The sequence below is a fragment of the Impatiens glandulifera genome, chromosome 7, assembly GCF_907164915.1.
Source record: "Impatiens glandulifera chromosome 7, dImpGla2.1, whole genome shotgun sequence".
NCBI lineage: Eukaryota > Viridiplantae > Streptophyta > Magnoliopsida > Ericales > Balsaminaceae > Impatiens > Impatiens glandulifera.
Window position 1 is genome coordinate 16,095,199 of NC_061868.1, and position 27,965 is coordinate 16,123,163.

Here is a 27,965-nt window from a genome sequence, read left to right on the forward strand (position 1 = left end):
TTTGACAAGTTTCTCAGATATAGATTATGCAGGGTGCAAAATTGATAAAAAGAGCACAAGAGGAACTTGTCAGTTCCTTGGAGATCGTCTTGTCTCATGGTTCAGCAAGAAGCAGACGTTGGTTGCCACATCTACAGCTGAAGCGGAGTATCTTGCTGCTGACAGTTGCTGCTCTCAACTTTTGTGGGTTCAACAACAGCTCAGGGACTATGGGATTGAGGCTGAAGAATCTCCAATTTTCTGCGACAACACTAGTTCTATCGCAATCACCTATAATCCAGTTCTGCATTCTAAAACAAAGCCTATCGAAATCAGACATCATTTTATCCGAGAACACGTCAATCAGAAGCATATTCGTCTTGAATATGTTCCTACGGATCAACAAACGACAGATATCTTTACGAAGCCTCTGCCTGAAGCTAAGTTTTCTCATTTTAGAAATATTTTAGGTCTTGTTGATCTTGATTGATGTGGTTACGTGCATGAATTAAGGGAGAACACGTGATTCAAAATGTAACTAGACAGACATACAGACAGAGGTCTTAATACGTCCAATGGATCAAAAGTTTAAGAAACATAACTATTTAGACGTACGTCTACTCTAGAATTTTAATCTTCTTTTGGGAACTCAGGTCTTAGTTCTGTAACCTGCATGGTTAGACGCATACGTCTAATAGACGTAGTTGGACGTTTTTATGTCTAGAGCAAGTGGATGCTCAAGTCTAACCAGACACATGTGCAGCACGTGGTGATTTCTCATAATTAGACGGTCACGTCAAATAGATGGACTTCCCAAACAGAAGTGAAAAATGTGAAAAGTAAAATTAACGTCTAACTACTTGTGTAAATAGACTTTTTATCTTCTAGCTATTTGGACAATTGTCATCTGATTTTGTATTTGTCTATGTACCTTTCCCGCCAAAAATTAAATCATTCATTTCTCAAAAAGATTGAAGACACGTGTCTTTCAATACGTAAAGAATGACTAAAATTTATGATGACTTTATCTTGTACATTTAGTATTAACTGTGCATTTTTATGATTAATATTAAATGATGCGTTTCTTGGGAACAGATTTCTGAGTTTTTGATGGTCGGTATGATCATTACATATTAACTACACGTTAGGTTTTTGATATTTAATGATTGGTATTACTCAAATGGCTGAGTATTTCCAAATTTGTGTCTCTCTCTAGAATTTGAATCGACCAGTTCTTGTTCACCTAGTCGAAATGACATCCTTCTCTCCGAAATCGTTACAAGTGGATTTCAAATATGTATCCACTTTACAATCTCCTGGAATGGGTAAGATGTTTGAGTCGTTGAAAACTTTTGGACTGTAGAAATTTCTAAGCCCTCATTATGTCTATCACGAACAAATCATTCGTGAGTTCTTTGAAACAGCCAAATTCTATCCAGACAAATATATTATCGGGATTGTCCTTGGCAAGATGATCTGTTTCACCGAAAGCTCATTCAGCATGTTCTTCCAACTCCCTATCGAAGGAATCCATGAGTTTCCGCCTTCCCTTATGAAATCATGTTCAAAATGATGAATGTCTTCTCTGACTCGCCCCTTATGGATATTCACGGGAAAAGTAGCCTCCTAAAAGTTGAGTACGCTTTACTCAACGACATCATTTCCAAATCTCTCCTTTCCAAAGAATCCTCATACAAATATTATACGAAGGTCTTCGAGATAATGGTGGCTATCACAATGGGTGTACCCATCAACTAGACAAGTTTTCTCTTCGGAAACCTAGTAAGAATGCTTTATGCCCGAAAGACGATATTTGGTTTTGACGATCCTCTGGCGCTTTCCTTTGTTTTCTTCTTGATGAACCTGGTAACGGGTATCATCTAACTGCCAAAACTCTGAACAACCATAAAGTTGTTGAATATGTTCTTAGGGTAAAGAGGATCAAGTCAAAGAAAAGGAAAATAGATGTTTGCAACCCCCCTCTAACCGCAGTTTTAGAGATTCCTTATGTTGTAGATTCTCCTTTCTAGATGATGATTAAGAAGAAGAAGAAGATAAGAATAGATTTATGTTGTTTTTGGAAATGATATTTTGTATGTTTCTCTTGAAAACACTCTTGATTATGTATGTTTATCTGACAATGGTATTTTGCGACTATGAAGTTTGTTTTATGAATATTGAATGTATTGAAAAGTGTTTATGTAAGATGGATGAATGAGTTTTACTTCTTATCTATATAATGAATGCGTAATTTGTTATCTAGGAAAAGGTTTTAACATTATCATCAAAAAGGGGGAAATTGTTGGGTCAAATTATTTTGACCAAGTGTCAAAGTAGTTTGACTATTAGAATTTTGATGATGAATGTATATCAAACTCAATCTATGCGTATAATTGCTTTTGGTGCAGGAGTATCAAAAACAGGTTATATTAGACTTGGTCTTAATGAGATTCATTAGACCAATTTAGCATTAGATGCACGGAGTTAGACGTGCAGTCTAACTAGTTGAGTTAGACGTGTAGTCTAACTAGCGGAGTTAGACGTGCAGTCTAACTAGTTGAGTTGGACGTGCAGTCTAACTAGCGGAGTTAGACGTGCAGTCTAACTAGTTTAGTTAGACGTGTAGTCTAACACACGGAGTTAGACGTGCAGTCTAACACACGGAGTTAGACGTGCAGTCTAACTAGCGGAGTTAGACGTGCAGTCTAACTAGTTGAGTTAGACGTGCAGTCTAACACACGGAGTTAGACGTATAGTCTAACTAGCGGAGTTAGACGTGTAGTCTAACTAGTTGAGTTAGACGTGCAGTCTAACACACAGAGTTAGACGTGCAGTCTAACACACAGAGTTAGACGTGCAATCTAACTAGTTGAGTTTAACGTGCAGTCTAATACACAGAGTTAGACGTGCAGTCTAACACACGGAGTTAGACGTGCAGGCTATCACACGGAGTTAGACGTGTAGTCTAACTAGTTGAGTTAGACGTGCAGTCTAACTAGTGAAAGTTAAACGTGCATTCTAACTCCTTCAGATTAGTCTGAAGTGAAATGTAATTAGACGTGAGGTCTAATGGAAAGAGAAAGTTAGACATACATTCTAACTAATTAAAGTTAGACGTGCAGTCTAACTCCTTCAGATTAGTCTGAAGTGAACTGTAATTAGACGTGAAGTCTAATCCCATTAGACCAGGTGGCCTAATGGATCTTGTTATTAGATGGGGACGTCTAATTTCATTAGACGAGGTCGTCTAAGTGAAATACGTCTAATGCCATGCTTAAGTAGTTGCTTAAAGCTAGCACCCGTCTTCCCACGTTATCTAGCTGTGCGCTACTCCTGCTCCACTTTCTTGTGAAGATCAGTACGACAGCCAGCTATAACCAATTGATTAATGCCATGTAAACAAATATGTTTCCCACTACTTGTTTTTGCAGGAATATCTTTGAAGAATATTTGACGCACTACCAGATTGATATGGCCACGATGTTAGTACTCAGAGTCTGTTGTGTACTATGGAGGCATTCCAATGGAAGCTCGCCACGTTTCATTATGAATATTTGACCATTGGTACATGCTCCTATTTAAAGATCCTCAAGGACAATGGGAGGTCAATCGATCTATCGATACTCAAATTATTCTATCTTAATTGTCAGTTGCTTTCTTGTTTTTACTGTGTGTTAATCAAGGGAGAGTTAGAATCAAAGTATTGTATTAGCTGAGTGATAATCTTCATATTGTAAGTTGATCAGAGTTTGTTCTGTTCAATAGTGAGCTAGTTGTGCGATTGTATTTGATTCATTGAAAGCTTAGTGAATCCTTCTGGTAGTTGGAAGAAGGGGTGACGTAGGAGAGTTAACTCCAAACATCCATAAACAAATTGTTGTGTTGTTTCTTTCTATCATCTTTTTATTCTTGGTTCGTAGCTTCAAACTTAAGCAAACATTTCCGCACTTGAGTCGTTCAAGAATTTTCAAGAGTTTGTGTAAAATAGAAATTTATTTAAATCTCTAACAGGATTTCTATCAAATCGTTTTTCCGAAGTCGTTATCAATCGCCAGACCCTGTCTCTATTGATTACGCCGATCCTATCAAAAACTAAGTTGTGTAAATTTTATTTGCGTAGGTACAGCTCAAAAGACGTATGTCTTCAGACAGTTTGTCTAACACAAGCGCAAGTAAACGTCATCTGACTTCTACAGACGGGCTAGTCCAAAGAAGTGCGCGAGTAAGTGTAGTCTGAACTACATTAGACGTGTTAGTCTAAAGTAGTGCGCGAGCAGACATAGTCTAAACTACATCAGACGTGTTAGTCTAAAGTAGTGCGCGAGAAGACGTAGTCTGAACTACATCAGACGTGTTAATCTAAAGTAGTGCGCGAGCAGACGAAGTTTGAACTACACCAGATGTGTTAGTCTAAAGTAGTACGCGAGCACACGTAGTCTGAACTACATTAGATGTGTTAGTCTGAAGTAGTGCGCGAGAAGACGTAGTTTAAACTAAATTAGGCGTGTTAGTCTGAAATAGTGTGTGAGCAAACATAGTCTTAACTAGATAAGACATGTTAGTCTGAAGTGGTGCGCGAGCAGACGTAGTTTGAACTACATCAGACGTGTTAGTCTAAAGTGGTTCACGAGCAGACGTAGTCTGAACTACATCAGACGTGTTCGTCTAAAGTAGTGCGCGAGTAGACATAATCTGAACAACTTTAGACGTGTTAGTCTGAAGTAGTGCACGAGCAGACGTAGTCTAAACTACATCAGACGTGTTATTCTAAAGTAGTGTGCGAACAGACGTAGTCTGAACTTCCTCAGATGTGTTAGTCTGAAGAAGTGCTTGAGCAAACGCTTCTCCTCAACAACCGTCTGAAGAAGCGTCTAAAGAAGCGTATGTATTTCTACTCAGCCCATAAGCAACGTCTGTTATCAGCCGTCTACCTAGTCTACTTATCAATCTCTAACCGCTTAAGTTCCACGTACTCAATATTCCACTAGTCCGTTTTGTACCTTCCAGTACACCACGTCCCAACGAATATTTTCCAATACAATCCAGTACGCCACGATCCAACGATTATATTCTTGTGTACCCTCCCATACACCTGGCGTACATCCAACAGATAGCTCACACATATTCAAAAAGAAGATTCGACCGTTGCTTTTCTTCAATATAAAAATCAAGCAAAGTACAACGGTGAATCTCTCTCTCTGTCTCTCAGATTGTCCTATCTTACGCAATTTACGAATTAAAAAGTTCTGTAATTACTTTTGCTCTAAGTTTATTCTGTAATTCACCGTTGTTGTTCATGTGTAAAATTTTAGTATTTAAGTTGAACAGAGGTTGTTCTGTTCAACAGAGAGTTAGCTAGGAGTTTAGAAACAAACAGTTGTTAAGTCATGTGTATCTAACCGGGTTTGTGTGGTTTTCTATACGAATCAAAGTCTTCTAGTGAAAAACCTTCTGGAAATAGAAGAAGAGGTGACGTATGACTTTTATCTCCGAACATCCATAAAACTCCTTGTATTATTTCCTTTTTGCACCTTGTATTCGTTTATCTGTCGCTTCAAATCGAGAAAACAGTTTCGCACTTGATTTCGTTCAAGAGTTTGCGAAAAATTGTGAAGAATAAAAATAGATCTTAATCCTAACAAGATTAACATCGAATTGAAACTCAAGTTGAGCACAACAATATTCTAATCCCCTATTATTGTTGTACTCGATCCTAACACCAAGGGTACAAGAATAATATATATATATATATATAAATAGATAATCATGTATGGATAATGAAATATCATACAAAATATTTTCAAAATATTTATAAAATCATGCAAAAGATGTGAAATAAGTTTAATAGGATAAATATATCATAAAATAATGAAAAAATTAAAATAGTTAGAAAATTATACAAAGTCAATTTTTAAGTTGGAAATAATTTTGTGAGAATAAATATATCAACCTCATTTTGTTTTGACAAATATTGAAGAAGTTATGTACAAGTTCAGTAAAAGTTAAAATTTTAGCCAAACACACTTATTGAAAAATTATTTATTATTTTGGTTGAAAATAATATTTTCAAACATTTTTATGGATTTTTAATAATTAATTAAACCAATAAAATAAATAAAATACACAAAAATAATAATAAAAAAAGCATAAATCAAAAATGCCTAAGGAATTAAACCGGGGCAGACCGACTGGACGAAATTTCAGTCGATAACATGTTTTTGACAAATTTTTCTGATTTCTCGTTCGAAAAGTATGTCATAGCTAGTTTTTTTGTTCGAAAACTATGCAATGGCATGAGAACTCAGTCGGATGCTAAGTGTGGCTAAAAACTAAGATTAGACGCACAAATGACTTGTTTTTTGGTCGAAAACTTAGCTAGGCAAAAAACTCGATCATAAATAATGTAATGACTGATTTTCATGATCGAAAATCATGCAATGGCTAGTTTTTGCAACCACTGCATTTCACCCACTGTCAGAAACCATGTCATGATTGGTATTCTCAGTCAAAATCAAGTCATGCTAAAAAAAAATAGTCATTGGTCTATTTTCACGGTCGGGTGTTATTGAAAAAGAAAACCAAGAACACATTATGCCAAAAAAATATCTTAATTCAAAATTCATTGTTAGTTAACATGTTTTTAACAATAATATAATAAAAACATCCCTCCATAACATCATCAAGAATCAACGAAAATAAAAATTAATAAGGACATCCTTTGAATAAAATTGTAGAAAAATTTAAAGTCATTTAAATTGTTTCAAGGGCAACGCCACATGATTTATATCATATACACAATTTTATTAAATTAAATTATTTTCTTCTAATTAGGCATTTTTATTGTATGAATACATAAAGTTTTATAATTACTTTAATATGCAATATATCAATTCAATTTACAATTCAAGCATCACAAGCTTACATAATTTGAAAATTCCAATATATTGATTAAATGGAAGTGAGGTTACAAAACAATTAGAAATAGGAAAAGGAATCCTTATAGTAGTTATGGATATTTGAGAGAAAAATTACAAATTTTTGAAGTAAGACTCTTAGACTTGAGTATCAAGAAGACAAACTTTGTATTCTTGTTTAGAAATTCGAAATATCAAGTTGTAGGATATCTAGGAAGGTGTCATTTCTATGGTAGCTAGTCTAGGGTATAAATAAGTTACTATAAAATTTTCAGTCAACACTTACAAGCATAGTGCTCAATTGTTAATTTTAGCTCTAAATGACTAGTAGTGCATCCTAATTAAATGGAGATTTTATCGCTGTTTTTTTCTAAAATTGTTGGCGTTATTGGATTCCTTACATCTTTGTGGTGACGTGACATCTTTCGTAGCTTAAATTAGTTTAAGTATCAAGGGAGAAAGTCGCATTTTACATAATTAAAGGGTTGCGCGCATCTTGGTTGTGGCGAAGAACTTGGAACAAGTTGAAGAACACCAAGAACAATCTTGGGTCGCTTGAAGATTGCTTGGGATCGCCATACAGTAATGCATGGGCCTAGACGTTGGGTTGGCGTTCTACATGGGCCTGGGTGCGCCTCTTGATCTGGATTTGGGCTCGATTGACTCCCCTATTTGGGCCTTGATCGTCGGCGGTCCTGCCAGAGTCCTTATCAGCTGGACATACATAAATCCAAAATTGATAAAAAAAAAAAAAATTGGCTAAAATTGTGCAAGCTATGTATACTTTATTTAATCTCTAGTTCCATTGGGATTAAAAAATTAAAATTTTTTATTTGAGGAAACTAGAGCTGTTAAACGTCTCTATTTTTTTTAAATAAAAAAAAAAGTAAGAACTTTTTCTTTTTTTCATCCAGTTTTTATCTATATATTAACTTATCACTTATTTTACACGTTTAGCTTTATTTAGTTCGAAATTAATTATTTTGAAACTAGATATGTTATCTCAAAAATAATTATTTATTTAATAAAATAGTACTAAATTAAATTATTCAAATTTAACTTATTAGTATCTTATTTTTTATTTTAAGTACGAAACTAATTATTTTCATAGTACGGTCGAGACACTATAATATCTTAAATAATAGTTATCTGTTCAATAATCTGTGAATAAGCTTATATATTAATTTTAGAAAACATTACACTGAAAATTTATTAAAATATATAAACTATAAAATTGGAAAGCAAAAATTAAGTGTTTACAATACCCTTTAATTTTTTTCTTAACATAAAATATTCATCTCCTTCAAATCAACCCTTGGCATTTGCTATATTTTGAGAAAACTTACTATCTACCCCTACTTTGCATGATCATAAAACAATCCAAATCAAATCCTATTGATCTTAAGTTGGCCATGCATTGTTAAGATCAAATTCTTAAGAAATCATTCAGAAGTTGAACCAAAATCTGTTTTTGATAAAAAAAAAAAAAAAAATATGCAATTGCTAATTGATTCTAACACATATTTTAATGATAAGTTTCATATAAATTCAAATAAGTTAAGAATAAGTTTTGATATATATTTTGGGATTTTATTCTCAATTTGAATATGTTGTCAAGACTCAAGAGTACTTACAAGCTCCATATCAAAATAAGTCTTGAAAACTCACATTTCATATTTTAAAAGCTTTTATTTCTTTTACACTTGAATTTGAGCCAATTGAGTGATGAAGGGAGAGAATAACTTTGAAAATGAATCGAGATTGAATGAATTCGGAAGTTGCATTTATTAGTGATTTTACTCTATAATAAAAAAAAGTGAATGATTGTGAAATTGTGTTAACTAGTTAAATGGCACACGACTTCCTTATTTTATCATTTTGTTTATATAATTCCCGACAAAATCTTGGCATGACTCGCATTTAATTGGTATAGCCATTTAACTATGAGCTTTTGTTGATAAATGAAGATAATCTGTGATCCATATAATGAAAATACATGAACATACACAAGATTTGATCATAATTGAACAATAGAAATAAGAATTCATAACAATTTCTCACTCCATAAACTATTATTTCATCATAATTATGTAATGATAGAGATAAATTTATGAAAAAAAGTCACACAAAATCTGAAGTTTGTTGAGGGGAACTCATCAACCAAAGAACCAGCCAAGATATATCAAACATTTCTTACAAACTAGGGTTTGGCTAGTCTAAGGAAGAATGGTCTCGAACATATGGTAGAGATGACCGTTGATTCAACCGACACCTCTTCCATATTGGCTCAAAGCTTCTGCATGCTTTACCCGCCTTGTTCTTCTGCAATAAAATAAAATTCTAAATTTTAATAATTTGCAAAATATCTTTTTTAAAAAAATAAAGTAAGTTTCAGTGGGACCGTAGCTGTAGAATTAGTACGTATCCGTACATCTAAAAAGACCTTTTCTTTCTATAAAATAATTTAAAACATGTCTAGAAATTAACCAAATCATGAACTAAACCAAAAACACAGTTTGAAAATGAAAACCTGCATCATCGATCAATCACAAGATCAAGAAAACTATAGGGAAAAATAAAAAGTGGGTTTTGTTGACAATTGAAAGTTAGGATGAAAGATGATTAATTTGAAGAAAGAAACTTACCATGGAAGAGACGGAGGATGGGGAAGAAGAAAACAGAGGAAACAAAGGCCATAAGAGGATCTTCAATTTCTGAAAACTTTGATTTTAAAACTCTGGTTTTCAATTTCAGATGAGATGTGATGAGTGAGTGGAGAATCAAACTAGGGTCATTTATGACTGTAGAAGGAGAGAAAAAGGTAGTGAGGATTCCAAGTTCATTGAATCTGGACATATTTTAAAATAGAAACCCAGCTGGTAGACCGACCAAATACATTACGCATTCATTTTGCCCTACATTACAATTATGCTTTCCGGTCATTTTCCTATGGGTCCAAAAACGCAATTACCTTTTTCTTTTTTTAAGATTATTCTATGTGTTATGTAAATTCGAATGAATAACCTAAAAAATGAGACCTCACAATCATTCATTTCATTTAGGATGTTTTAAATTTGAATATTTTTGAGTTTTATAATTGTGATATTAGTTAACAGTATATATTGTTGGTTCCAATTAATGAATTTTTAAAGAACATTAATGAAGAAAGGGAAATAAAAAGAAAATTTTGAAAACCAATTATTTATATATATATATATGAACGGTTGAAATATTTGAAAACAAATTTTTGACGGGTTCGAACTCAAGACCTTAGAGTTAATATTCACCTCTTATTGCCGCTAGATTAAAAGAGGGATCAAAAACTCTAAACTACTCATACACACAAATAATTAAATAAGTCATAATTGCATAAAAGACAATAAAGACTAATAACTTTTATATTTACTAACAATTAATGTTTACACTCATAATCTCCCCCATAAATTTGATTTGGTTCGAGATACTTCACGCCTAGCAGTTCTCGCATCTCCGCGAATTTGACTTTTTCTAGTGCCTTGGTGAGAATGTCTGCACGTTGCTCGTTGGTGCTTACGAACTCTACGACGATCTATTGGTTCTCGACACATTCACAAATGAAGTGGAACCGAGTGTCAATGTGTTTGATGCATCCATAAAAAATCGAGTTCTTCATTAATGTTATTGCGGACTTTTTGTCCACATAGAGGTTTACTGGCCTCGACTCGCATCCGAGAACCTTGCTCTACAAGTTTCTCATCCAAAGTCTTGACATGACACTACAGTAGCTTCCATAAACTCCGCTTCATGTAACGAAGAATGTGTTTTACTGCATGTTGGTGTAGAGTGGTGGGATGCTCCATGAATCGACTCACTATGCCAACTACATAAGAGATATCAGGTCGAGTGTGTGTCAAGTAACTAAGGCACCCGATGATACGCCTATACTCCCTCAGATCCACTAAGCTTCCTTTTACATCCTTTACGAGCTATAGTTTTGCTTCCATCGGATACTTACTTGGGTTGCAATCCTCCATTGCGAACTATTTCAACACCTTCTTCGCATGAGTCGACTGCTTCACCTTGATGCTATATTTCTTCTGGTCCACCTCGATATCAAGGTAGTATGAAAGTAGCCCGAGATCACTCATCTTGAACTCCTTCATCATCTTCTTTTTGAACTCCTCAATAGCCTTAATGCTTGATCATGTCACGATCAAGTCATCAGCAAATACGCATGATGAGTAATTTTTCTCCATGGTTTCTCGTGAACACAACCTACTCTTGAGAACATTTCACAAAGTCGATACTCATTATTCTCTTATTGAGGCAAGTGTTCCACGTCATTGGTGCTTAACGTAGTCCGTAGAGAGCTTTATATAGATTGTACACATTGTGCTCTTTATCCTTAATGATGAAGATTTTAGGTTGAGCGACGTAGACCACTTCTTCGATGTCACCATTGAGAAATGTTGATTTGACATCCAAGTGGTGGATCTCCCATCCACGGTGAGTTGCGATGGCAAAAATTTGTCTAATTGTCAAGTTTCACCACTAGTGCAAAGATCTCCTCAAAGTCAACGCATTGCTTCTACACGTAGTGTTTCGCTACAAATATCGTTTTATGTTTGTGAATGTTGTATTTGTTGTCTCTTAACAACTTTAAAACCCACTTTAACCTGATGGTATTATAATTGAGTGGTAAGTAGGTGAGCTCCCATGTCTTGTTCTTCTTAAAGGACTTGAGCTCTTTCTTTATGGCCTCATGTCACTGCTCTTCGGCTTCCTCCTCGTGATATGTTGTTGGCTCATCAGTGGTGAGTAACAACAATTTATCATGATCCATCTCTACGAGTGGTGCTTTCGCATAGACATCTCATAGGATTTTAAACTCTATGGATTTTTTTACAAGCTCGTTGTTGTTGTTGCACCACTCTCACTTCTTCTCCTCCTCGAACATCACATCTCTGCTTACACGGATTTTCCCGCAAGCTAGATCAAGAAACCTGTGTGCCTCACTTCCGTCTTCGACACGTTTCTAATGATCTTCTCGTCGAGCTCATTGAACTTCTCTTGATGGCTCATCATATGGTTGCTTTCTCCATTGTCAATGTACCACACGTTAGTGTGATTATACTCATCGCCACTTACGAGGAGGTTTGCCATGTATTTCTATTCATTGAGCAACACCACCTCTAGTTCCTCCTTAGACGATTCTTGCACAAATTATTCAAGGTTTATCTCATCGTCTTCGGGCGTTCGTCACTTCCTTAGTAAACATTAATATTTGCACATCGTAATGGAAGCTAGTGAGGTGTTCCTCATCGTCGGGCCTTTTATTAGGTCACTCGGTCATGTAATGCCCATACTTTTAACAAGCGTAACACTTCACTATGCTCTTATCTTTGTGGGGCTTGGTGTCTTCTTGTCGAGGTGAGCTTTTTCCATGACCTCTCCCTCAACCTCGTTCTTTGCAACGACCTTAGTTATTTATATCGTTGATGCTGTGACTCGACGATCTAGAAGAAAAAATGGCTTCACCATTTTTCTTCATTCGTGACATTCATTCATCATGTGTGAGCAATATGTGCTCCTCCTTTTGGTCTTCGTAGCCACGAAGTTTCTCTTCGTGGATTTTGAGACAACCGACAATCTCATCGACGGTCATATTCTTAAGGTCACCATATTGCTCGATCGCGGTAACAATCTATATGTATATTTATGGTACGACTCTAAGGAACTTCTTGATAACAGAGATCTCTACCACCTTCTCTCCCAACGAGCGGATACCAGTCATAATGTATGTCAATTTCATGACAAAATCATCCACCGGCTCCCCATTCTTCATGTGAATCGCCTCAAAGCGTGTCTTCAAGATTTGCACTTTTACCTCCTTAACTTTCTCCACTCCAACATGTATCGTCTTTAGCGTATCCCACGCTAGCTTAGTGGAATTCTTCTCAACCACCATGAGAATGACGTCCTTAGGGAGTGCTTCATAGATGTGGCGATATCCATTCTATCATTACATTCGTCGACCTCATCGAGCATCATGGCTTCTCACACTCTTTGTACTTGTAAGTTTACCCGCATCTTCAACACTCACACCGAGTAGTTACTCTGCGTGAGTAACGGATAGGAGAGCGTCATGTTCCATTCTCTTCAAATCTTCATTATGTTGCATCTCTAGTTGATTTTGACGACATGTTCTTCATATAAGCTCTTATACCAAATGTTGATTCCGATTATCGGATCTTCTAAGAACAATGATGAAGAAAGGGAAATAAGGAAAAATTTGAGAACACGATTGATATATGTTGAAAAGGAAAAGTTTTAAGAGTCTTATGTGTTATATTTTAACATTTGCAAACAATTATTTTAAAGTAGTAGATTAGCTCAGAAACCCTAAACTACTTATACATACAAACTCAGGCCTATTAATAATTAAATAAATCATAATTGCATAAAATTAAGACAATAAAGACCAATAACTTTCAAATTTATTGATAATCAATTCTTAGACTCACATATATAAATATATTTGAAATGATTCATGCAAAATTATATAAACGAGAGTCATGTAAGCTCAACGACAAAAACAATTATAAAAAATGAAAATAATATATAAGAAAAGCACAACACAAAATGTTCACCAATGGTAAAAAAAATAAACAAAAGAACAAATTTAACGAGCACGGAGGATCTCGAGAAGATCAATAAGTTCATTGATCACCTCAATCGGTTTACCCAATGAATCTCCCTGATTGTCATGATAAAATAATTATGTATTAAACACATCGGTCGACAAAGATCTAAACTTTATACGGTTCCTTTCAAGTCAAATAATTCACCAGAAAATAAGTGGAATAGGAGTCAACGACTTAGACCAAAATTTATAGTATATATATTCTCTTTTCTTATTGATATTTATTACTAGATAATTAACATTTGTAGTGTTTGAGTTTATTTAAATAAATTAAATTGAAATATTTTTTATTTATTCAATTATTTAATTTATTAACTAAATTATTATATATTTTAAATTAATGTTTTATTTATTATTATTATTATTATATATTAATACAATTTTAAACAATTATTAAAAGAATTATATCTTTTTAAAATTATCACCGAATCATCACTTTCGAATAATCAAAATTATTTATTTAAAAAACTGAACAAGTCCGTACTTTTAGTTGAAATTGAGATTTAAAAAATTTTAATTATTTTATAAAATAACTTAAAATGTTGTATATTTAATAATAAAAAATTATTTTTTAAAAGAAAATATAAAATATTTTAACTAATTTAATGAATAAAAAAATAGTTATTTAAAAATTATTCAATAATATCTTATAATATATATATATATATATATATATATATATTATTTTTAGTTAATGTAAAAGGAAAAGGTGTTTTCATTCTTTGGTGGAAAAGGCAATTCAACAAAGTATAATAATATTATAATTTTATAATTATAACTTGTAACAGCTTTACAGATCTACCAGCCCATGTCACCTTTTGCAAACGTCGAGAGAATATGCTTTTATTATTTTTATCATCGTCATTATTATTGTTATTAACTATAATTTTTTCCTTTAATTATAAATTAATTTGGTTAAGTTGCTTAACTAATATTTATTCCAATAGTGGGGTATTCTAAGTCATTTTATTCTAACATTTTTTTTAATATATTATTGGATTTTATAATAAAAGAACTGAAATATATAATATTATAACTTTAAAAATAATAAAATATTAACAATAGTTTGATTATTTATACCGTAATTTGTATCCATACTTTAAATCGCATCAAAAGTTTGGGTACAGTCTGTATATATTGTTCATACCAAAAAATTATATATTTACTTAATCAAAAAAATGATCAATATAAAATATACTGTTTAAAAATTCAAACATTTATAGAGACTAGTAAAGGTTAAAAATTAAATTAAATTATAAAAATTAGAGTTAATAAATATAAGTATAATATTTAAGTTACACTAAAGTGTAACGAACTAGATCGAAAATGATTTTTAATCATATTTGCATTTACAAAATATTTTTATAAATTGATAATACACTGCAGTTTAATAATAATAATAATAATAAATAATAAATATTAGTTAATTTAATTTTAATTAATAAATAAAATCTCACATGCTTTTTAATTATTCCATTAAAGTTTATCATTAAAGTATCATTCCGAGGTGAATTCTTTTCTTTTAGCCCATATGATTAATGCATATGATTAACGGTGAAAATATATATATTGAATAATATTATATTATAATTATATTTTATATATAATAAATATGTTTCTATAATTGAATTGACGTCAAATGTATTTAAAAAATAAAATAAATAGTTAAATTTAAATAGACATTAGATAGATTGAAAGTTAAATCTCATATATATTTGAAAAAATAAATAAATTTATCAAAATTAGTTGATTCGTTGATAATATTTTGAGAATTTCATTTTTCATGTGTGAATTTAATTTTTGTATCGAAAATTAAAAACATAATTATACACAATTTTATTAGTCATTATTTATTTCTTTTAAGTGATATATATATATATATATTAATTTATAAATATTTTTTCGGTATCTTAATATATATCGATATATCAAAATTTTAAAATTTTTATGTTTTTAGTGTACACTAATTATTTTGAAATTGGTATTAAACTTTATATTTTTTCGTTATATCAAAATATCTATATTTTTTATATTTTGCGGTACCATATTTTTAATATACTAATAATATCGATAATTTCTCCCTATAATAAAGTGGTTTAAGTGTTGAATAAAAAAAATTTAATTTCATATATATATATATATATATATAGATGCCGGTAGTTTTTTTTTTATCAGATTATAGATTTAAATTGGATTCATTTAAAATAATGATTTGATATGTCTATATGATTTGGTTTCTGAATAATAATAATAATATATATAAAAGGTATGATCACTAATTAATTATGTCTTTCCGGGTGTCAATGACACCATTAACAACAATGGTTAGGACACAAATATTTAATTTATTGTTGACTAATGTTGGGGACAACTTTAGATAGGTGTTGTCAATGTCACATGTTTCTCAATATAAGAAAATGACTTCCATTAACTCAATAAATGCAAGTTCAACAATAATTGTTTTTAGTTTTTAATTAGTTGATTACTTTAGTATATTTTTTTTTATGTGTATTATAATATTTTAATTAATAAATTAAGTGATTTAGTAATTAAAAAATATATATACATATACGTTAAAACATAATCAAACGATATATTTTTTCTTTTTTATGTTTTGTTTTTGAAAAATCTCTTTATCACATAAATATTATTATAACTATCAAATTATTTAATTTATTAATTAAAATATTAAAATATTTTTATTTTTAAATTTTAAATACAACAAATATTTTAATAATTTATTTTAAACAAATATCAAATAACTCATTTTCTTTAACAAACAACTTTTTTAAGATTAAACCAGTAACATCCTAGAGAATTGGGTTGCCCTAGTTTATGTAAAAAGCGTGAAAACAATTTTGATTATCATAATTTTAGTTTAAAATTTATATCTAGTGGGATTTAAATCCATAACAAAATAAAATTTTTTGTTTTTCATCTTGAACCAACTATATCTATAGAAATATTAAATTTAACTAAAACTCTTAATGCCTATTAATAAAAGACTATTTTGGGGTTTGATCGCCCTAACCCGTAGACTTGCAGGGCTTACCCCAAGCCAACCAGGATTACAAATCATTAAGAATTCAAGATTAAACGCGCTCTAAGATTTCAAATTTTAGCCTTTAAAAAAACGAGTATGCTCATACTTTTATACACTACAATATTTTTAAATTGAGGTAATTTTTGTTATTATTATTGGTTTGTTATTGGCGGTTAAATCAAAATCGGGCCATCTTGTTTGATATTTCTAATTAATGCAACACCAAAGGTAACCAAACCTATGTACCACCTATGTTATTGGTTTGGAAGTGAAGAGCTGTTTGTTTATATACTTTTACTTTTTTTGTGATGAAAGCAAAAGGCTAATTAATTGTATTAGTATTTTAGGGTTTGAAAATGAAAGCAAGTTTGTCGTGTAACTATAATGGTTTCCAGATTAGTAATGCATCTTGTCACTATCCCACCACTACCAAAATCTTTTTACTCAACAAAATCTTTCATTAATCTTTTTTGATTATATCATATTCATTTTTCATCTTGATTTTGATTTCATTGTTAAATTTATCAAACTAATTAAAACTAATTTGTATGGTAATATTGGATTGGAATAGATATTTATTTTTAATTCATACATGTGTGATATATCATTTAAAATGAAGTATTTGAATTGAAATTAGAATGAAATATTAAACAATTTGATTTTTTATTTTTTAATTTTTTAATTTTTAATTTAACTTTTCTTATAGTTCTGAATTATAATTTTATATTTTTCTAAATAAAATTTCTTATTAATTTATATTTATAATATAGCCATTGGCTAACCTATCAAACCGATATATATTTTCTTAAAATTTAGAAAATTAATGGGTATTTTATATGAGGTGTCATTTGAAATACTATTATGGTTGGGGTATATCTAAATAATATTTATTTAAATTATTTTTATTATAATTTTTATATAAGAATTAAAACTTTATCAGTTGATATTTTAAAATAATAATAAAATAATAATAATAATAATCAAACATTATTTCATACTTTATATCATCAATTACATCATACATTTCATTAATTAAAATACAAAAATATCTTTTATTTAATTATTTATTTTATTATTACATATTAATACTTTTAAACATTTTATCAATAAAATATCTCATTTTTTAAAATCTAACATTTTTTTTTAAATAATTCAGGTTTATTACAATAAATACAAGCTAAACAAGCTTTTACAAATGAAATACATTTATATTTTTTTTAATGCTAATTATAATTTATTAATTCCAATTTCAATTTTTAAATTTTGTTTTTTATTTTAGAAATATTTAACCAAAAGTATACATTTTTAATCATTGAATCAACATATAAGAACTGCTACATACTCTTTAAATGATGATTATTGTTACAGATAATAAGAAAATAGATGGGCCTCAACTCAAGATTGATAGGTCTCAGTTCAACATTCCAACTCAAAATGGGCCTAAATTAATTAAGATTTCTTGCACTTAAATATTCGTTTTATTTGAAGTCTATTTAAGTGTACAAATTATTCAATTTCAAATGATTCTGGCCAGTTATTTTGTTATTGGACGAGAAATCAATACAACAAACCTAAGAAAAATAAGTTACATCAATTGAAGATAGGAAAAAAAAATTTAACAATGAATAATTAAACTTACAATGAAAATCTCAAACACAACCAAAACATAAAACAACAATATCATTAATCTTCATTTGACCATCTCTATGTTGCTTCTTCTCTAAAATTTTGATTGAATTTGATCAATTATACTCTTCTCAGTCTGAAACGCCTTAGCAAGAATATCGTCTGCAATGGAAGGATTCGATCCAAAAACAGTATTTGCGATAGTTACAATTCCAGGATTCTGGCTGCTCAACGAAGAAATCGCACGTGCTCTCCCATGCCCAATGTTGTGTTGGAAATGGATAAGACCAATGGGAAAAACGAAAACATCGCCTTTGTGAAGGACTTTAGAGATTAGACGATTCTCTGGATTGGAAGTAACGAATCCAGCATATATAGTCCCTTCAACGACGGTGAAGATCTCTGTGGCCCGTGGGTGAGTGTGCGGCGGATTGAGTCCCCATGGGGCATAATCCACACGCGCCATGGATATTCCGAGAGTATTGAGACCAGGAAGTTGAAAAACATTGATTAGAGTCACTTTAGAACCATTTGGATTCGAGGTGTTTCCTGGAATGTTTAGCCCCTTGTATAAGAAATCATCGGCTTGGACTAGCTTCGGATCCTTGCATACCAAGCCATTCACAGTTACTGCACCCAATTTAAGAAAAAAAAAAATTATTGTTTGATTACTATTTCATGACACTGCAACTTATTACACATATATTGTGACGCTTAAAAAGTCATTTTACGGCGCATAGAACGTCTCAAAAATAATTGCCGACGCTTATATGTGGTAAAGGCTTATCAACGCATAATTAGCGCCGCTAAAATAGAATAAGCGCCGCCGTATGAATTTTTGTTTAGAATTATAATTATTTTTAAACGGATCTTTTTTTAGGGTTTTATTTATTTATTTTACTTATATATTGTGATAAAATGAATAACTACTTATCTGAAGCAATAACAATGGGGGATAAACCGTGTTAAAATCTTATTCCTGTTATTTATGATAATAACTATAAAGAGGGAAGGAGCTGGAAATTATTATTAGGGAGTTTCAATATAATACAAGAAAAAAAATGAAGGGTTTTGAATTTAATGTAAGAAAAATTCATCAATGTTTTTCTTAAAAACACTATACTACTATTCTATTATATAAGTTTTTTTTATAATTTTCATAAACAAAAATTTAGTAGGCAATAATGGTGTTTTGATATATGGGCTTAAGGCTTAAGCCCATACAGCCCTACCATTGATTATGATACACTATAGGCAGAAATGGAGTAAAAAATTAGAGTTATGAAATTTGGACATAATTTAAGAAAAAAATTAAAGGGGCTTGAATTTAATGTAAAAAATATATAAAAAAAAAATGAACTTGGAAAGGGAATCAAATCTTTTATCTCAAAGACTATTAATCTAAGTTTTAAGAAAAATCGATACATAAAAAATTAGTATATATATATAATGCAAGAGAAAAGAACCAAATACCGGAGGAAGCAAGGTCAGCGACACAAAAATCTTGCAAAGGATTCGAATCAAATGCGAAGGCCATATAGATGAAAGCAAGAGAAACGAAGCCAAACAAGAGTATAGTTTTTCCCATCTTGAAGGATAAAAAGATAGCGAAAAGGGTAGGCAAAATTCAGATAAGAAAAGAAATTTAGAAAAGATGGTTTTTGATTGACTAAATTTAAAATGAGTTGGACCTCCTTATATAGTAGATATAGGAACTTTTGATTTGGTCATATGTAAGACAATCAGATAGAGCCGTTAATTGTGAAATTTGCATGTGTGCCTACGTAGATTTACCAAGTCAATTTGAATGGCTCAATTAATTGCATAATCATCATAACTATCATATGACTTTGTATATATGGCCGCCGGCAAATTAAAGAATATTTTAAAAAAAAATGTATTAATACAACTAGTTATAATGAAAAACTGTAAAATCCATAATTAATCATGAACACACAAAGATTATATCGATATGGACGATCAAGAAATAACAGAAGATATATGTTAATTAATTACAGCTAACTCTCAGGATCTAATTATCTGTTAATTTCTTTGTAATTAGAGTACTTAATTTTGGAGTTATTGAGGTCCTAGCTGGACAAAACAAAGACAGATATTTACTAGGAATTGGTCAAGTGAAGTTGTAATAATAGTTAAGGATAATCTAATGAATAAAATGTGTCTAGTTGTGTCATTTTAAATTAGTTAATGATTAAGGACATTATCAAAGATGATCTTTGTCCTTTACGTGTTCATAAAGAACTCAATTAAGGACCATTTCCACATAGGTTAGCTCAATCATAAAATATGTAAACAATTTAAATCAAATGTTTTATTAATACAAAAGTTTAGTTAGACATAACTAACGAGATGTTTGACAAATGAAAATGAAAAAGTCACATGTAAGATTGAATAATCCAACCATTTTTCAATGGTCGCAAGTAATTGGTACATCTCACTTGAAACGAATATGAGAATATGTCAGCAATTTTTAAAACTCGATCATTATCAACCAACTAAATAAGATTTTATCGAGTTCACAAGTTGTTTCTGTTAGGTCTATTATTGACCTTATCAAATAATTGAAAATGAATTGTATTAAGCACTATATATTTTTAAACAAGCTGTGAGAAATAAAATGAAAAAAAAAAATTCAAGTAAAGATATCAAATAGGGTTATTATGGCCCAATGCTTGCCTCCTTAAGATGATTGCAAAATTGAACAAGACTAAGTCCTCAATAAAAATTTGGTGAGTGAATAGTTTTCTCTAATGATTATTAATTAGTTTTCTCTAAATAATAAACATTAGTTCAATAAAAAAATAAAAAAATCAACCTACCATTTTGTAAAATAATATTATGTAACCTACCATCTGGACTAGGAATATTATAAGTATTAAACTCTTTTGGATAACAATTCAACATATAATTAAACATATTAATCAAATCAATTATGAATATTTTTACTAAAATAAAATAAATATAAAATCTAAAAAGTGTTAAGAATATCAATTTAAATAACAAATTTGTTAATCTTTTCCGTAAAATTGTTAAGTTTACAGCTCTTACTCGGTTAAAGAAAGCTCATCCCTTTCTAGCTTGTGCTCCAAAAACCTAGGATTTTATATATTTAAATTATATAGTTGAAAAAAAAATTAGGTTAAAAAACTTAAATTAATTAAGTTTGAAATAAGTAAAGACTAATTATATAAATAAATAAAATATAAAAGTCTAGTTTATTAAATTTCAGTTTTGTTTTGATGAAAATATAAGAAAAAAAAGATACCAAACATAAAAATAAGAACACAAACAAAAAATCATCGTTAAAAACTTAAAAACAGATTATTAAGTTAGTAGACATTCGAAAAAACGTTTATAGAATATTAATGCATATAAATTGTTTTGGAAGAATAAATAAAATATTAATTTCCAAATGAATGAGTTGCTATATCTGATCATTTTGTTATAGGGTCGAATATTTATTTTATAATTGATTTAATTTTTGTTTTTGAAAATTTCTTTGTTTAAATAACCGAACCAAATTAATATAACTATTTTAACTTGTTTTTAAATATTATTTTATATATTTTTGTAAACTTTATAAATAGTTTAAAATTAATTTAAAATTAACTATATAGTTTTTTACTCGGTTTTTTCTCAATTTAGTACTGTTTAAATATAAATTTTTAAAAGTTTTTGGATTCAAGTCTATCACACGGTGACAAGTTTTGTGCCTAGTTAATAGTTAATGTGCCTAGTTATTAGTTAATGATATTTTATTATTGGTCTACTATTATCATATAGGTTCTAATTCTATATTTTTTTGTTAGCATCAAATTAATAAGTGTATTATTATTTACATCATTCTTTTTTTTATTATTAAAATTATGATAATGAGGGTGATCATTTTTACCAATGAAATTTGAGTTCTTATATTGGACTTTTACCTTATAAAACTCCGAAATAACATATTTAAAAATTGAGAATGTAATTTTATTTCACAAATTATCTTCTTAATTAAGTTAATACACTTATTAATTTGATGCTTTAAAACTAATGTTTCATATTTTAATATTATTTTTGTTGTTGTAAAAACACTATGAAAAATGGTTATTATAGTATTATCTCTTAAAAGATTCTCAAATATATCTTCTTAAATTAATAAATTCACAAGTTGATGTTAATTTAAAATTAAAAAAAACAATTATTTTCGAGTACGTCAAACGACAAGTTCTGTGCCATAGTTAATAGTTAATGATATTTTATTATTAGTCTATTATTATCATATAAGTTTTTTTTGGTTAGCTTAATATTATTATTTACGTTATTCTTTTTTTTTATTATTAAAATTATGATAACGAGGGTGATCATTTCTACCAATGAAATTTGAGTTCTTATATTGGACTTTTGACTTGTGAAACTCCGAAATAATATATTTGAAAATCGAGAATGTATTTTATTTCACAAATATATCTTCTTAATTAAGTTAATACACTTATTAATTTGATACTTTAAAATTAATGTTTCATAGTTTAATATTTTTTTTTTGTAAAAACACTATAAAAAATGGTTATTATAGTATTATCTCTTAAAAGATTCTCTAATATATCTTCTTAAATTAAAAATTCACAAGTTTATGCTAATTTAAAACTAAAAAAATATGGTTATTTTAGTTTGATCACCTAATCTCTCTTATTTCAAAACCACCAAGACAAGTACTCTATTAATGTTTATATAGTTTTAAATATTTATGCTGCAGCTCACTTCAGTCCTATATGTAGTTCCACCACTGCCTACCATCATGACCTTACTAGATGAGTGTCAAGTTCTTTTTTATCAACATAGTTATATGTGGTGGCATCTAGACAATATATCTATATCAAAACATTTTTCAATCACATTAGCCTTCATAAAAATTGACTAATGACTCAAGTAACTAAAGTTAATGTGGGTATTTAACAATTTATCACCGAATCACATTAATTAAAGTGGGAGGTTATAGATTTAAAAGATTTGTTACTATACCTCAAAAATATAAGTTCAAGTTTTACAATAATAAAAAAAAGATCACATGACATTAAAAAAATTATAAATTATATAGGCAACGTTGCAGGTTCAACAACTCATTTGAACATTTCGGGTTTAATTTGAGATAGGAAGGTTATTATCTCAGTTGGTTAGAGTGTCGTGCTAATAACGTAAAGGTTGGACATTTACTTACATTTATCTAGAATATAATAATATATTAATGAATAAAAAATTCTAACCAAAGGCCTATTAGCTCAGTTGGTTAGAGCGTCGTGCTAATAACGCGAAGGTCGCAGGTTCGAGACCTGCATAGGCCATTTTCAAATTTAGAGGTGTGAATTATTTTTTTATCGCTATTCACTTACATTTATATCAAATTCATAAAATATTAATGAATAATAGCCATTAATCAAAGGCCTATTAGTTCATTTATTTAGATTGTTGTGCTAATAATGCGAAGATTGCTGGTTTTAGACTTGCATAGGCCATTTTATAATTTTGACATGTGAATAATATTTTTATCTTTATTGACCAAATATATGGTGGCTCGCCTTAGACATCTTTGACTTTATAAGAGTCGTCACTCATTTTTCTTCGCAAGAAAAAATAATAATCGTGTAGAAATGCACGATGTATGAGGTTCAGATTTAAGTTTGGTGTTTGGTTATACTCAGAAATGACATTGGGCCATTTTAAAATTTAGACATTTGAATAATATTTTTATCACTATTTACTTATAATTCTCTCAAATCTCATAAAATATTAATGAATAAAAAATATTATTTGAACTAAGAAGATTTTCACACGGATAAAAATATATTGTTACAACGTTCTGCGTTCATCAAATTTGGTGTTGAATTTAAAATATAAAGTGTTATTACCCTAGTTGGTTAAAATGTTATATTTGTTTTGTTAGGTTGCGAGTTTGAAACATACCTATAACATTTTTAATTTTATTTTTAACCGTTTTAAGTTTATGTGCGGGTCAACCTAGAATTCGACCCAAAGATCCATTTACTCTCACATATATATCCAAATTAACCACAACTCTCGACCCGGTAATCCGGACACTTTCAAAATTAATCATCATTATATATGTATAGATTAGTTAGTTAAAAATATCTCGCGTTTATCAAATTTGGTGTTGAATTTAAAATATATAGTGTTATTAGCCTAGTTGGTTAAAAAGTTATACTTGTTTTGTTAAGTTACGAGTTCGAAACATACCTATAACATTTTTAATTTTATTTTTAACCATTTTAAGTTTATGGGCGAGTCAACCCAGAAGACCCAAGTATCCATTTACTCTCACATATATATTCAAATTAACCACAGCTCTCAACCCGGTAATCCGGACACTTTCAAAATTAAGTATCATTATATATGTATAGATGCCTATTAACTCAGTTGTTTAAGAGTCGGATTAATAACGCGAAAGTCGAATGTTAGAGACCTTCATAGGCCATTTTAAAATTTAGATATGCAAATAATAATTTTATCTCTACGAACACTCGTAGAAGGTATCTTTTCAAATGAGATTATTAACCAAAAATATGGCTCGTCTTAGACATCTCAGACTTTATAAATTTATCACTTGTTTTTCTTGGAAAAAAAAAGACGTCAACTTCTAATAGCGTGTTCCATTAGACCACCAAATATAATGGAGTTAGACTGCATGTCTAACTACGTATCTGTTAGACTGCACATCTAACTACACATTAGTTACATTGCACGTCTAACTACGCATCAGTTACACTACACGTCTAACTACACATCTGTTAGACTGCACATCTAACTACGCATCTTTTAGACTACACGTCTAACTACGCATCTGTTAGACTGCACATCTAACTACGTATCTGTTAGACTACACATCTAACTACGCATCTTTTAGACTGCACGTCTAACGACGCATCTGTTAGACTTCATGTCTAACTACGCATCTATTAGACTGCACGTCTAACTACACATTTGTTAGACTGTACAGACTAAACGACTAACTACGCATCTGTTAGACTGTACGTCTAACTATGCATCTGTTAGACTGCACGTCTAACTACGCATATGTTAGACTGTACGTCTAACTATGCATTTATTAGATTGCACGTCTAACTACGCATTTGTTAGATTGTACGTCTAACTACGTATCCTATTAGACTACCACGTTTAATGGAATTAGACCTTGACATCTAACTTCGCAACATGTCTATTTAGCCTACTTAGACCACGTCTAATTTAGCATAGTTTGATGCACATGCATACACATAAATATATAACTTAGCTTCATTCTCAACTTATTAAGTTTTAGTTACATATCATAAAAATAAGATTGGTCATAGAATACACTTATTCTCTAAATTATTTTAAACAAAATAATTTGACCCAACACTTTCTCCCTTTTTTATGATGTTAAAACTTTACAATATTAATAAGACAAGATAACCACCCATCAATTAAAATAATCATCACATTAGTTCAGCAAAATTCAGACATAAGTTCAATATATAAAAAGCCAAAGAAAAGAGATTACGGTCCTTCCCTTTTCACGTTGGGATCAACATTTCCTTTAAGTAGAGAGTTTCCAGTTAGAAGATCATGAAAACGAGTGATGGAAGCACGACCACCACTTCCACCACCTCGGTCGCCACCACGACCTTCACCTCTTTTAGCTGGTCTGCAACTTCCTTCATTAACTACTTTTCTCTTCGATCTGGTGCCTCTAGAAGCACCACCTCTTGAACTACCACCTCTTGAGATACTTTCCCCTTTTTAACATTATCAACATCAATGGTAATAAGGGTTCTTTATTTTTCAGCAGTAACTTTACCTTCTTCCATGGCTTGAATTGACCTTGCATAGGAATCAACTTGTTCCATGCGTTCAACTTCGGCTCTATTCATAGAATTGGTCATTTCAATCATTTGAGCTTGAACAAGACTCATTGCTATCATAACTTCTTGATGAAGCTCCAAGTTGAATTATTTGTTTTCGGTAAACTTCTCCGACTGTCTATTGAAGAGATTCTTTTCAAACTTTGCATAAGTGGTGTTAACGATGTTGACTTCATAAGTGTTTCTCTTCATGGTCCTTTCCAATTCCTTTTGAAAGGCAAGAATGGAAGATACTTCTTTCTTGCTTGAGGTTGAGCCTTCTCGAGATTGACTAATCTGGACTGCATGTCCATCATATTCTTTTGTATGGAATGAATTGCATCCAACATTGAGTTGCAAAAGTTTACTCCACCGGGAGAAGCTTCTCTAGAAGAATGAGTCGCAGAGGAGACAACTTGAGAGCAAGTTGGAAAAGTGCGAATTGGGCTCATCCTCATGTTGATCTGAATGTAATTTTCTGGTTCCTTTTCTTTAGAGGGAGAAGAAGGATCTTTGGAGTTTTCTTTTGATTGGTTGTTGAGAATATCATCACAAATCTGATGAATTCTTTCAGAGATATTTTCAATATGAAGAAGCAAATCAACCACATTTTCGATAACGTCTAATGGTATCGTGATTCGGACTGGACTTTCTTCTTCTTGAACTTTTTTAGAGGATGACTCCTCTTGATTAACTTGTTCCCCATCAGCATAGGGAGTCTTCTCAGATTCGTCTTCTTTTGTGGATTCCCCTCAATTTCTGTTTTATTAAGCTGAACAACCTCAACCTCATCCAACGAAGATTGCTCTACTTCTTGAAAAGAGGATTCCAACACATCTGTTTCTTGTTGAGGAACGGGCAATTGTATAACTTCAACAATAATCCCCTCTTCTTCCATGACTAAGTAAGGTTGAACTGGGTCTGGAATCTGTTCGATAAGAGGCTGGGCCCTAAAGCGTTTTTCTTCAAAGGAGATATTTCCCAGCTCAATGAGATAGCGAGCAACCTACTCCTCATTTGCACATAATAAATGTTTAGCACAAAATAGACGTCAAGGTTCACCTTGAAGAGATGGCATATTCTCAATAAAGGGCATGTCCTCATCTTCATCAAAACAGTTGAGGTCGACATTGACTTTAAATAAGTTTAGTTGAGATGACTCAGATCCGTGACAGTATTTGACAACAGTGGAGGTGAATTCCTTCACGATAGAATCAAGGTGTTTGATAGCTTTCTCTTCAGCACGAGCATCCTTGACGAATGAATTAAAGTTTGCCTTTCTTTCAGTGAGCAAAGGTAAAAGAGCATGCCCCATTGTGTTTTCCACAATAAAGTTTCTTCTTTTGCATTCCTTTGGAAATAGCTGTCATGTAGTCAAATCGATCCTGTCTATACAGGTTGAATGAACTTGCTTTGCCCTGAAGAGCCTTGGATATACTGTCGTTCAAGAGGATGAAGTGCAACTTCAATATCTTCTTTTCTCCGGTTATTCTAATAGGGTTACCGTCTTTTGAGAGAACCACCTTCATTTCTGAAACAGACTTGGATGGAAGGGCGTTGTTGAAGGTGTGACCCTTCGTCAGAAGTTCGAAAAATCCAGCAAAGGCAAATTCATCGAAAGAAATGGGTGTTCCGTTTACTGTCGCAGAGATGAAATCCCCAACCACGGTCGCCGTCCGGAAGAATTCCCGTACTTCTTTTTCATGGAAGATGAACGGTCCTCCAAGATATTTCCTCAGGCTAGAGTATTTCAGAGATCAGAACATATCAACAATCACATGTTGATCAATGGTGTAGACCGAGACGAAATCCACCTATAATGT

General features: G+C 31.0%; 1 protein-coding gene, 1 long non-coding RNA gene and 1 other non-coding gene across 3 annotated transcripts; 1 reads left to right on the forward strand and 2 right to left on the reverse strand.

The window, feature by feature from the left end:
* Positions 1–8,890: 8,890 nt before the first annotated feature.
* Positions 8,891–9,846, reverse strand: LOC124910718. Its single transcript, XR_007096451.1, has 2 exons — positions 9,539–9,846; positions 8,891–9,215 (listed from the first exon to the last, which is right to left on the reverse strand). It is a non-coding gene; the product is annotated as an uncharacterized LOC124910718 (long non-coding RNA).
* Positions 9,847–18,338: 8,492 nt separating this feature from the next.
* Positions 18,339–26,214, reverse strand: LOC124909573 (putative germin-like protein 2-1). The gene is made up of 3 exons (XM_047450240.1): positions 26,100–26,214; positions 25,803–26,037; positions 18,339–18,915 (listed from the first exon to the last, which is right to left on the reverse strand). The coding sequence occupies exons 1-3, from the start codon at positions 26,212–26,214 to the stop codon at positions 18,339–18,341; spliced, it is 927 nt and encodes a 308-aa protein (XP_047306196.1).
* Positions 23,516–23,589, forward strand: TRNAI-AAU. The gene has a single exon. It is a non-coding gene; the product is annotated as a tRNA-Ile (tRNA).
* Positions 26,215–27,965: the final 1,751 nt, after the last annotated feature.

What these genes read in the sequence shown, in the direction of transcription:
- LOC124909573 (XM_047450240.1), bottom strand. Translation starts at nt 26,214, where the DNA reads ATGAGTCTTGTTCAAGCTCAAATGATTGAAATGACCAATTCTATGAAT. An exon ending in AATTCAAGCCATGGAAGAAG is followed by an intron (nt 26,038 to 26,099) that starts GTAAAGTTACTG and finishes AATGTTAAAAAG; the next exon opens with GGGAAAGTATCTCAAGAGGT. An exon ending in AACGTGAAAAGGGAAGGACC is followed by an intron (nt 18,916 to 25,802) that starts GTAATCTCTTTT and finishes GTCATGAAATAG; the next exon opens with TAATCAAACAATAATTTTTT.